Below are 12,854 nucleotides of genomic sequence, written 5' to 3' on the forward strand. Positions count from 1 at the left end.
TCCTCCCCTCTATGTCTCAGAGATCCAACTTCCCAACCTACTTATCTCAAGATTCCACAACCCACTCAATGTCTCCTTCCTGATATAGCTTTTCAGAATACTCCTGTTCTATGTCATATTTGCTTATAACCTGCAATTTTGTGTTTGTTGGATTGGGGTAGAAGTAGAAGAGCCATCCTTCGGAATAGTCGATTATTTACAGCACATAAACAATATAAGTCATTAGTTTACAAAGTGAAGGTTACTAAATATCAATAATGTTGTCATTGAATTGAGGCACAGTTAAATGTTCTTTTAGTTAACTGAAAAACTTTTAGGGAAAGATTCAGTCAAGAAACATAAGACATTGATGACTATTTGACCGTTAATATTCCTGCTATGGTACAACTGTTTAGTTGGTTCTGGAACTTTATTAAGTAACTAACATAGTAGCTATTTTACCCTTTACACAAAGTAAAAGCTTTGACTTAAATTTATACTTCACTAAAACATGAATCCTCTACAAATAAATGATAAGATATAAAAAGCTTCTAGATTAATTATTTACACAGAATTTAAAAAGCTTGTTTTTGTTTGAACACTTCTTTTATTTAACAATACTGTTGTTAAAACTATTTTTTGATTTGGCAAAACTCAGTGCTAAAAATGGCAAAGTCTGGTACAATGAGTTTTCATCAAACCCTATAAAACAACAAAACCCTACAAAATACAGGTACAACAACCAATCTAAGCAGCATGTTAACTAGGCACCTATGTTCACAGTAATGTTATTAGTCCTTCTGGTATAGACTTCTTGGCACATGCAGCACATGATGACTTAATGATTGAAAAAAAATATTTTGTGCTAATCCTGGACCAGACAGACATTCTGTACAGTTCTGCCGATCTGCCAGTGTCCCACTGATACTTAAAATCAAATTCTTATTTTTTGTGGGTACCTATCATTTGACCATTTGCTGATCATTACTCCAGTATATATTGTTAAATTGCATATATTCAGTTGAGGATCCATTGGAAAATCTATTCCAAACAGAACATCTGCATTCATTTCACTCCTGCTGAAATTCTTCTTGGTCAAATATGTTTTAAAGCCCATATTTTTCCTGCACCGACTTAGTTACGGAGTCCCCATTAGTATGTAGAAAGTCAGAGCAACAATTAATAGCAGGCAGAAGGGAGAGGAGAAGGTTTGATAAGCTGCAGAAGGCATGAACACATCCTCATACTTGTAGATGCTGACAACATCTTCAGATACTGGTGGAGAGTCAATGTCATGTCGAGTGATTGAGCCTTTCAGGTCAACACAAGCATAAAAGGTAATAAAAACAGCAAAAAGATTAATCAGGTAAAATTGCATGTCATATAATATTTCTAATGCTTCATATACCTTCAAGGGTATTATTATCATCAAGTTACTCCCTATGAAACAAATTACAGAGAAGGGAGGTGGAATCAATTTTAATATCCCTTTATATCTTTCTGATGATTTGTCACATGAATATTTTTGTTTAAACACTGAGGATTGGAGATATCACCCGGAGAATGAGTGTGAAGTTATTTAGTTTGACGATATAATGGAACCAGGTGCAACACTGTTTATAATGTACTGTCTTTGATAAAGGTACTGGGGTATTATGCCGAGTGCTGTAGGACTGACCAATATTGTACTTGTACCCTTGGTGTTTACCTTAAAAACAATTTAACACATTTAGAGCTTTTGCCAGAAATTTCCAGTGATTTGCTGAGAACATTGGATTATAATTGTTAACAACAAAGTATGATGGCAACTAACACACAAAGCATTTAACAAGTTATGGAATTATCTATATTTTGTTCTATTACCTTTGGAAATCAATTATTGTCATCCATAATCTACTATTAGTTTTGCATACTACTGAAATATGACTTCTCTGTTGCTGCAAGTACATGTTTAGTGAATGTGAATTTTGCATTAAGATTGTAGCAAGGTCCAGCTCAACCGATATGACCATAAGTGGATGTGTAAATTGTCTGATGCATGACCCAGTGTAACCTCTCTAACCTTTTTAGTTTGTGTATGAACAGGACAATAATATTAAATCACAATGTCAACAATTATATAGCAAAGGGGAACTAATATCTGTGTGTTGGGAAAATGGCCTTCGGAGTGGTTTGGCAATTGTTTCAGAAATATCTTAAGTGATAAAGGTTATGTGAAGCCTGAGAAATAAAGAAAAGTTGCAGTTAAAGCAAGATGGAATTGTCACACGATAGTGATAGGAGATTGTGTAAAAGGTGATGTTTCTATAAAGAGCTTGGACTCAACCTAGGAACAGGAGCTCCTTGCTACAATTTGCTTGTTTCCCAGGCTGAGCTGTAAGTGTTGATTTATGAATAAATAAACCATCTCTCTGTAAGCGCAGTTATTTTTGGAGCCTTGAATTGACAAAGAACCAAGGGCTGCAACAAGGTAAACCTTAATATTAGAATATGTTAAATTTGAATGTTTCATTAATATCAACATCTTTCCACAGCTCAGGCAATAGTAGGCACAGCTTATCTGCTGCCAGGTGGAACAGAGACTCATCTTGAGAGCTGAGACAGCCCATGTATTGACCTGGCTAGTATGTGAGTTTAATAATCAGCTTTCACCAGGATTTGAATCTGAGGCCACTGTAGTGTGAAGCAAGCATCTTGTAACCTACAATAGCTGCTCACAATCCCTTCTTATTTGGGGAAAAAATGTATACAATTTTTAAAACACAATCTGAGGGTGAATTTTTTTTTTTATTCGTTCATGGGATTGGGCGTCAGTGGCAAGGCCAGCATTTATTGCCCATCCCTAATTGCCCTTCAGAAGGTGGTGGTGAGCCGCCTTCTTGAACTACTGCAGTCCGTGTGGTGAAAGTTCTCCCATAGTGCTGTTAGGTAGGGAGTTCCAGGATTTTGACCCAGCGATGATGAAGGAACGGCGATATATTTCCAAGTCAGGATGATGTGTGACTTGAAGGGGAACATGCAGGTGGTGTTGTTCCCATGTACCTGCTGTTCTTGTCCTTCTAGGTGGTAGAAGTCGCGGGTTTGGGAGGTGCTATTGAAGAAGCCTTGGCGAGTTGCTGCAGTGCATTCTGTGGATGGTACACACTGAAGCCATCGTGTGCCAGTGGTGAATGGAGTGAACGATTAGGGTGGTGGTTGGGGTGCCAATCAAGCCGGGTACGGTAGCCTAGTGGTTATGTTACTGGACTTATAAACCAGAGGTCTGGACTAATAATCTGGAGTCATGAGTTCAAATCCTGCCATGGCAGCTGGGGAATTTAAATTCAATTAATTAAATAAAATCTGGAATTGTAAAAAAAACTAGTATCAATAATGGTAACCCATCTGATTACTAATGCCCTTTAGGGAAGGCAACCTGCCATCCTTACCCAGTCTGGCCTATATGTGACTCCAGACCCACAGCAATGTGGTTGATTCTTAATCACCCTCTGAAATGGCCTAGCCAAGCCACTCAAGAAGGCAGCTTACCACCACCTTCTCAAGGGCAATTAGGGATAGGCAACAAATGCTGGCCTTGCCAGTAATGCCCACATCCCATGAAGGAATAAAAAAAAGTGGGCTGCTTTGTCGAGCTTCTTGAGTGTTGTTGGAGCTGCACTCATCCAGGCAAGTGGAGAGTATTCCATCACACTCCTGACTTGTGCCTTGTACATGGCGGAAAGGCTTTGGGGAGTCAGGAGGTGAGTCACTCGCAGCAGAATACCCAGCCTCTGACCTACTCTTGTAGCCACAGTATTTATATGGTTGGTCCAGTTAAGTTTCTGGTCAATGGTGACCCCCAGGTTGTTGATGGTGGGGGATTTGGTGATGGTAATGCCGTTGAATGTCAAGGGGAGGTGGTCACTGCCTGGCACTTGTCTGGCGTGTATGTTACTTGCCACTTATGAGCCCAAGCCTGGATGTTGTCCAGGTCTTGCTGCATGCGGGCATGGACTCCTTCATTATCTGAGGAGTTGCGAATGAAACTGAACACTGCAATCATCAGTGAACATCCACATTTCTGATCTTATGATGGAGGGAAGGTCATTGATGAAGCAGCTGAAGATGGTTGGGCTTAGGACTGCCCTGAGGAACTCCTGCAGCAACGTCCTGGGGCTGAGATGATTGGCCTTCAACAACCATTACCATCTTCCTTTGTGCTCGGTATGACTCCAGCCACTGGAGAGTTCTTCCCCTGATTCCCACTGACTTCAATTTTACTAGGACTCCTTGGTGCCACACTCGGTCAAATGCTGCCTTGATGTCAAGGGCAGTCACTCTCACCTCACCTCTGGAATTCAGCTCTTTTGACCATGTTTGGACCAAGGCTGTAATGGGGTCTGGAGCCGAGTGGTTCTGCCGGAACCCAAATTGAGCATCGGTGAGCAGGTTATTGGTGAGTAAGTGCCGCTTGATAGCACTGTCGATGACACCTTCCATCAATTTGCTGATGATTGAGAGTAGACTGATGGGGCGGTAATTGGCCGGACTGGATTTGACCTGCTTTTTGTGGACAGGATATACCTGGGCAATTTTCCACATTGTCTGGTAGATGCCAGTGTTGTAGCTGTACTGGAACAGTTTGGCTAGAGGTGCAGTTAGTTCTGGAGCACAAGTCTTCAGCACTACAGCCGGGATGTTGTCGGGGCCCAGAGCCTTTGTTTTATCCAGTGCAGTCAGCTGTTTCTTGATGTCACGTGGAGTGAATTGAATTGGCTGAAGACTGGCTTCTGTGATGGTGGGGATATCGGGAGGAGGCTGAGATGGATCATCCACTCGGCACTTCTGGCTGAAAATGGTTGCAAACACTTTAGCCTTGTCTTTTGCACTCACATGCTGGACTCTGCCATCATTGAGGATGGGGATGTTTACAGAGCCTCGTCAAGTAGATTGGTGAGGACGAGGTCAAGTAGGTTTTTCCTTCATGTTGGTTCGCTCACCACCTGCCGCAGGCCCAGTCTGGCAGTTATGTCCTTCAGGACTCAGCCAGCTCGGTCAGTAGTGGTGCTACCAAGCCAGTCTTGGTGATGGGCATTGAAGTCCCCCACCCAGAGTACATTTTGTGCCCTTGCTACCCTCAGTGCTCCCTCCAAGTGCTGCTCAACATGGAGGAGGATTGAAGCATCAGCTGAGGGAGGGTGGTAGGTCGTATTCTGCAGGAGGTTTCCTTGCCCATGTTTGACCTGATGCCATGAGATTTCATGGGGTCCGGAATCGATGTTGAGGACTCCCAGGGCCACTCCCTTCTGACTGTAAATCACTGTACCGCCACCTCTGGTGGGTCTGTCCTGCCGGTGGGACAGGACATACCCAGGGATGGTGATGGAAGAGTCTGGGACTTTGGCTGAAAGGTATGATTCTGTGAGTATGGCTATGTCAAGCTTTGCTTAACTAGTCTATGGGACAGCTCTCCCAATTTTGGCACAAGTCCCCAGATGTTAGTGAAGAGGATTTTGCAGGGTCGACTGGGCTTGGTTTGCCTTTGTCGTGTCCGGTGCCTAGTGGTCCGTCCGGTTTTATTCTTCTTCTGACTTTTTGTAAGGAGGTTGTGCAACTGAGTGGCTTGCTGGGCCATTTCAGAGGGCGATTAAGAATCAACCACATTGCTGTGGGTCTGGAGTCACATATAGGCCAGACCGGGTAAGGACGGCAGATTTCCCTAAAGGACATTAGTGAACCAGGTGGGTTTTTACGACAATCTGGCAGTTTCATGGCCACCATTACTGATACTATTTTTTTATTCCAGATTTTATTTAATTAATTGAATCAGATTATTAGTCCAGGCCTCTGGATTACTAGTCCAGTAACATAACCACTATGCTACAGTACCCAATTTACACTGCAACTGTAGCATTGGTGCGAAACAGAAGAGGGAGACTCACACCACTTTTCTCCAAGCTCAGTTCAGGCCTTAACACTCAACTTATCCGGCACAAGTTTAGCGTTGGTGCAAAGCCAAAACCGCTTCACACAGATGGTAAACTTGTAGTATATATCCATCCTGAGGGGAGTGACTATTAAGCTGTCCCTGTTTGAATATCACCCTGTTTGCATATTAAGTAAACATAATTTTTTTTTAATGAATGCTGAAATCTAAAATAAAAATAGAAACTGCTAGAAATGCACAGTAGGTTGATCAGCATCTTAAAAAAAGTAGGTTAATGTTTCAGGTGTGATCTTTCATCAAAACTAATCCAAAGGTCACACCTGAAACAATAACTTGCCTTTCCCTTTCAGATATGAAGGTTTGACTTATGAATATTATTTTGTATTACCATCTCTAAGGTTATTCTGGTGTTCACCATGACTCTTCTATGTAAATAGTACTGTAGCAGCAGTTACTGTTGATGCAACATCACAACAGCAGCGCGACTGAGTTAATGTGCAGCACCTGTGATAGTATTCTGACTGTGTGTTAAAACTGTTTTTTGTCAGGATATAGCACAAGAATGGACAGCGGCATTATTGAAAAATGCAAAGGGAAATGAAAGTATAGGACTGTAGTCATACGGAATTCAGCTAGATTCAGCAATGTCACTGTGCCAACACGTGATGATAAAACTGTCATTATTCACACCATGCAAAAATGTTAATAGTAAAATTTCACTTTATAAAAATAATTGGCCTTATATTAAGACATGGCTTAAATTGACTATGAAAACCACAGACAATTAGAAATGTTCTCAATGGTTACATCTGTAGATTCGTTAAATTTTAATAGAAACTGAAATTTGTAAATGCTTTTAAAAGATTTGAACGACTGATATACTTTATTACAATTCATCTATCCCACTATTACTCAATTAGCTACATCAGGTAAAACTATCAAGATATTGTTGATAAATTTTATGTAATTGTGATTTATCCAAATGCTACTACAACAGATGAAAAACTGACCTACCTTGTATGGCAGGACCCCATGCAAATAAGTAATACCAGCTCAAGTGGAGATCAATAATGGTTTCATCTCTGGGGACATACACTGGTCGTTTAAATCGACAAGTCACTCGGTTGTTTTCAAAAATACCTTCTTCATCCCTGGCTGGATTTCTTTTTATCTCTTTGGCCCACTGTCCAACATTGTAAAAGTGTTGGATTCGAACTCTGCCATTGTCATCATGCACACAGGCCATTACATCATCACCTCCCTACAAGAAAAAGATAAAGAGAGATGCATCAGTTGAAAATCTACACATGAAACTCAGCCTCAGTTGTCAAATCTATAACGTAAACATATCGGTTAACAAAAAAAAATAATGGCTGGAATATTATAATTGGCCTCAATGTCCCTTTGCTTGGTACTGCAGAAGTCAGAGTAGTACTTGAGAGTGGGAATTCATAGCAACATATGTTCCTATGGGTTCCCACTCCAATTGTACACACTCTGACTGTTGCTGGAAATACTTGTGGGGATGTCAGATGACTGCAGGAACAGATATTCATGGGGAATAGCCTTGGGACACTCATTGTCTAGGCTCACATGAAGAATGGTCACTTAGGTGAGGCACTGGAACTCCAGCTTAATTACTACCTTCAGGAGGGGAGAAAATTCACAGGAAAAAAAACTATATTTACAAAAATAAAGCAGATTAGCAGAAGATACAAATATCATCTGGTGTAGCAAACAAATGCTGAAATAAATCAATTGCCAACTGTTACTCTACTGAGAAAAAAAGTAGAGATATTAACACTACAAAGTCAGCAGTGGATCTATCTGTGTAACAATGATTGAAGAATCAGTAATGTCTCAGTGTAAGTGAGTGTAGTATTGCAGGTGGAAATGTACCACAATTTGTACCGCAAAATCTTGAATATTTTTGTAATAATTCCACCATCACTATGGTATAGTCCTTAAGAATAAAACATTGTGGTATGTTATCTTAAGGGGCAAGTGCCCATAACAACTTATAATGAAAGTCCTGGAATACGTTGTTGTCTTGCAAGTAGGCTCACATCACAAAGGATCGGGAGAGAAAGATAGCACTAGAGCAAGAAACAGTACAGTATTAGGTGGGATCAGACTAAGAGAGAGTACAAGGAAGTCTAAGACTGGTTTGCAGTGCATGTATGTAAATGCACGAAGCATGGTAAACAAGAAGGACGTAGCTGCCAGACTGGGCCTGCGGCAGGTGGTGAGCGAACCAACACGAGGGAAAAACCTACTTGACCTCGTCCTCATCAATCTACCTGTTGCAATTCATGACAGTATTGGTAGGAGTGACCACAGCACAGTCCTTGTGGAGATGAAGTCCCGTCTTCACACTAAGGACACCATCCAACGTGTTGTGCGGCACTACCACCGCGCTAAATGGGATAGATGCAGAACAGGTCTAGCAGCTCAAAACTGGGCATCCATGAGGCACTGTGGGCCATCAGCAGCAGCAGAATTGTATTCCAGCACAATCTATAACCTCATGGCCCGGCATATTCCTCACTCTACCATTACCAACAAGCCAGTGGATCAACTCTGTTCAATGAGGAGTGTAGAAGAGCACGCCAGGAGCAGCACCAGGCATACCTAAAAATGAGGTGCCAACCTGGTGAAGCTACAACACAGGTCTACATGCATGCTAAACAGCGGAAGCAACATGCTATAGACGGAGCCATGCAATTCCACAACCAACGGATCAGATCAAAGCTCCGCAGTCCTGCCACATCCAGTCGTGAATGGTGCTGGACAATGAAACAACGAATGGAAGGAGGAGGCTCCATGAACATCCCCATCCTCAATGGTGGCAGAGCCCAGCATGTGAGTGCAAAAGACAAGGCTGAAGAGAACGCAATCATCTTCAGCCAGAAGTGCAAAGTGGATGATTCATCTCGGCCTCCTCCCGATATCCCCACCATCAAATAAGCCAGTCTTCAGCCAATTCAATTCACTCCATGAGATATCAAGAAATGGCTGAGTGCACTGGATATAGCAAAGACTACGGGTCCCGACAACATCCCGGCTGGAGTGCTGAAGTCTTGTGCTCCAGAACTAGCCATGCCTCTAGCCAAGCTGTTCCAGTACTGCTACAACACTGGCATCTACCCGATAATGTGGAAAATTGCCCAGGTATGTCCTGTCCACAAAAAGCAGAACAAATCCAATCCGGCCAATAACCACCCCATCAGTGTACTCTCAATCATCAGCAAAGTGATGGAAAGTGTCATCGACAGTGCTATCAAGTGGCACTTACTCACTAACAACCTGCTCACCGATGCTCAGTTTGGGTTCTGCCAGGACCACTCGGCTCCAGACCTCATTACAGCCGTGGTCCAAACATGGACAAAAGAGCTGAATTTCAGAGGTGAGGTGAGAGTGACTGCCCTTGACATCAAGGCAGCATTTGACCGAGTGTGGCACCAAGGAGCCCTGGTAAAATTGAAGTCAATGGGAATCAGGGGGAAAACTCTCCAGTGACTGGAGTCATACCTAGCACAAAGGAAGATGGTAATGGTTGTTGGAGGCCAATCATCTCAGCCCTAGGACATTGCTGCAAGAGTTCCTCAGGGCAGTGTCCTTGGCCCAACCATCTACAGCTGCTTCATCAATGACCTTCCCTCCATCATAAGGTCAGAAATAGGGATGTTCGCTGATGATTGCACAGTGTTCAGTTCCATTCGCAATCCCTCAGATAATGAAGCAGTCCGTGCCCGCATGCAGCAAGACCTGGACAACATCCAGGCTTGGGCTGATAAGTGGCAAGTAACATTCGCGCCAGACAAGTGCCAGGCAATGACCATCTCCAACAAGAGAGAATCCAACAACGTCCCCTTGACATTCAATGGCATTACCATCACCAAATCCCCCACCATCAACATTCTGGGGATTACCATTGACCAGAAAATTAACTGGACCAGCCACATAGGTACTGTGGCTACAAGAGTAGGTCAGAGGCTGGGTATTCTGCGGAGAGTGACTCACCTCCTGACTCCCCAAAGCCTTTCCGCCATCTACAAGGCACAAGTCAGGAGTGTGATGGAATACTCTCCACTTGCCTGGATGAGTGCAGCTCCAACAACACTCAAGAAGCTCGACACCATCCAGGACAAAGCAGCCTGCTTGATTGGCACCCCATCCACCACCCTAAACATTCACTCCCTTCACCACTGGTGCACCGTGATTGCAGTGTGCACCATCCACAGGGCTGCACTGCAGCAACTCGCCAAGGCTTCTTCGACAGCACCTCCCAAACCTGCGACCTCTACCACCTAAAAGGACAAGAGCAGCAGGTACATGGGAACAACACCACCTGCACGTTCCCCTCCAAGTCACACACCATCCTGACTTGAAAATTCATCGCCGTTCCTTCATTGTCGCTGGGTCAATATCCTGGAACTCCCTTCCTAACAGTATTGTAGGAGAACCTTCACCGCACGGACTGCAGCGGTTCAAGAAGGCGGCTCACCACCAGTTCATGGCGGTTCATGGCCAGCATTTATTGCCCATGCCCTAGGGGATGGGCAATAAATGCTGGCCTTGCCAGCGACGCCCACATTCCATGAACGAATAAAAAAAAAGGTCAGTGAGCTGCAGGTACAAATAGCCACATGGGAATATGATGTTGTGGCAATAACGGAGACCTCGCTCAAAAAAGGGCAGGATTGGGTACTAAATATTCCTGAATACAAGGTGTTCAGGAAAGAAAGAAAGGAGGCGGTTGGCAGTATTGATAAAGGAGAATATTGCAGTGCTGGAGAGAGAGGTTGTCCTGGAGGGGTCAAGGACAGAATCTATTTGGTTCGAGTTAAGAAATAAAAGAGGTGCCATTACACTACTGGGTGTATTCTATAGGCCACCAACTAGTGGGAAGGATGCAGAGAAGCAAATTTGCAGGGAAATTACAGAGAGGTGCAAAAGCTATAGAGTAGTAACAACTGGGGACTTCAACAATCCTAATATGGACTGGGATCGTAATATTGATAGATTAGGTGAAAGGCCAAAACTGTGGCAAATGGAATTCAATGTAGACAAATATGAGGTCATCCACTTTGGATCAAAAAAGGATAGAACAGGGTACTTTCTAAATGGTAAAAAGTTAAAAACAGTGGATGTCCAAAGGGACTTAGGGGTTCAGGTACATAGATCATTGAAGTGGCATGAACAGGTGCAGAAAATAATCAATAAGTCTAATGGAATGCTGGCCTTTATATCAAGAGGACTAGAATACAAGGGGGCAGAAGTTATGTCCTTGAAATGTGTTCTGGATAACTTTCTTGACCAATACGTTTCCAGCCCAATGAGGAAGGAGGCATTGCTGGACTTTGTTCTGGGGAATGAGGTGGGCCAAGTGGAGCCAGTGTGAGTGGGGGAGCATTTAAGGAGGAGCAATCATAGTATCATAAGGTTTAAAATAGCTATAGAAAAGGGCACAGACCACTCTAAAGTAAAAATATCAATTGGAGGAGGGCCAATTTCAATGGGGTGAGAACAGATCTGTCCTGGGTAAATTGGAATCAAAGATTAGCAGGCAAAACTGTAATTGAACAGTGGGTGGCCTTTAAAGAGATGGTTCAGGGTACAGTCTAGGCACATTCCCACGAGGGAAAAAGGTAGGGCAACTAAAGCCAGAGCTCCCTGGATGACAAAAGAGATAGTGAGTAAGATGAAACGGAAAAAAGGGGTGTATGACAGATGTCAAGTTGATAACTCAAGTGAGAGCCAGGCAGAATATAGGAAATGAAAAAGGAATTAAGAGGGGCAAAGAGAGAGTATGAGAATAGATTGGCGGCCAACATAAAAGGGAACCCAAAAGTCTTCTACAGGCATGTAAACAATAAAGGGGTAGTAAGAGGAGGGGTAGGGCTGATTAGGGACCATAAAGGAGATCTACTCACGGGAGCAGAGGGCATGGCCAAGCTACTAAATGAGTACTTTGCTTCTGTCTTTACCAAGGAAGAAGATAGGAACATAGGAACAGGAGTAGGCCATTCAGCCCCTCGTGCCTGCTCTGCCATTTGATAAGATCATGGCTGATCTGTGATCTAACTCCATATACCTGCCTTTGGCCCATATCCCTTAATACCTTTGGTTGCCAAAAAGCTATCTATCTCAGATTTAAATTTAGCAATTGAGCTAGTATCAATTGCTGTTTGCGGAAGAGAGTTCCAAACTTCTACCACCCTCTTTGTGTAGAAATATTTTCTAATCTCACTCCTTAAGGTCTGGCTCTAATTTTTAGACTGTGCCCCCTACTCCTAGAATCCCCAACCAGCGGAAATAGTTTCTCTCTATCTCTCTAAGGGTACGGTAGCATAGTGGTTATGTTACTGGGCTAGTAATCCAGAGGCCTGGACTAAAATCCAGAGTCATGAGTTCAAATCCCGCCACGGCAGCTGGCGAATTTAAATTCAATTAATTAATTCAATTCAGTTAATTAAATAAAAATCTGGAATTAAAATACTAGTATCAGTAATGATGGCCATGAAACTACCGGATTGTCGTAAAAACCCATCTGGTTCACTAATGTCCTTTAGGGAAGGAAGCCTGCCGCCCTTACCCGGTCTGGCCTATATGTGACTCGAGACCCACAGCAATGTGGTTGATTCTTAATTGCCCTCTGAAATGGCCTAGCAAGCCACTCAGTTGTAAAATCTCGCTACGAAAAGTCATAATAAGAATTAAAAAACCGGACGGACCATCCGGCACCGGACACGACAACGGCAAAAAAACACCAAGCCCAGTCGACCCTGCAAGGTCCTCCTGACTAACATCTGGGGACTTGTGCCAAAATTGGGAGAGCTGTCCCACAGACGAGTCAAGCAACAGCCTGACATAGCCATACTCACAGAATCATATCTTTCAGCCAACGTCCCAGACTCTTCCATCACCATCCCTGGGTATGTCCTGT

General features: G+C 43.2%; 1 protein-coding gene across 1 annotated transcript in view; it reads right to left on the reverse strand.

The window, feature by feature from the left end:
- Window positions 1-1,107: 1,107 nt before the first annotated feature.
- The window catches only part of LOC137334122 (DOMON domain-containing protein FRRS1L), a 54,988-nt gene continuing 43,241 nt past the window's right edge, over window positions 1,108-12,854 (reverse strand). The window contains exons 4-5 of the mRNA XM_067998644.1: window positions 6,920-7,166; window positions 1,108-1,290 (exon numbers count right to left, since the gene is read on the reverse strand). Coding sequence (XP_067854745.1) covers window positions 1,118-1,290; window positions 6,920-7,166 — 420 coding nt within the window. The 3' untranslated portion in view covers window positions 1,108-1,117. The remainder of the gene's footprint in view (window positions 1,291-6,919; window positions 7,167-12,854) is intronic.

The sequence above is a fragment of the Heptranchias perlo genome, chromosome 2, assembly GCF_035084215.1.
Source record: "Heptranchias perlo isolate sHepPer1 chromosome 2, sHepPer1.hap1, whole genome shotgun sequence".
Taxonomy (NCBI): Eukaryota; Metazoa; Chordata; class Chondrichthyes; order Hexanchiformes; family Hexanchidae; genus Heptranchias; species Heptranchias perlo.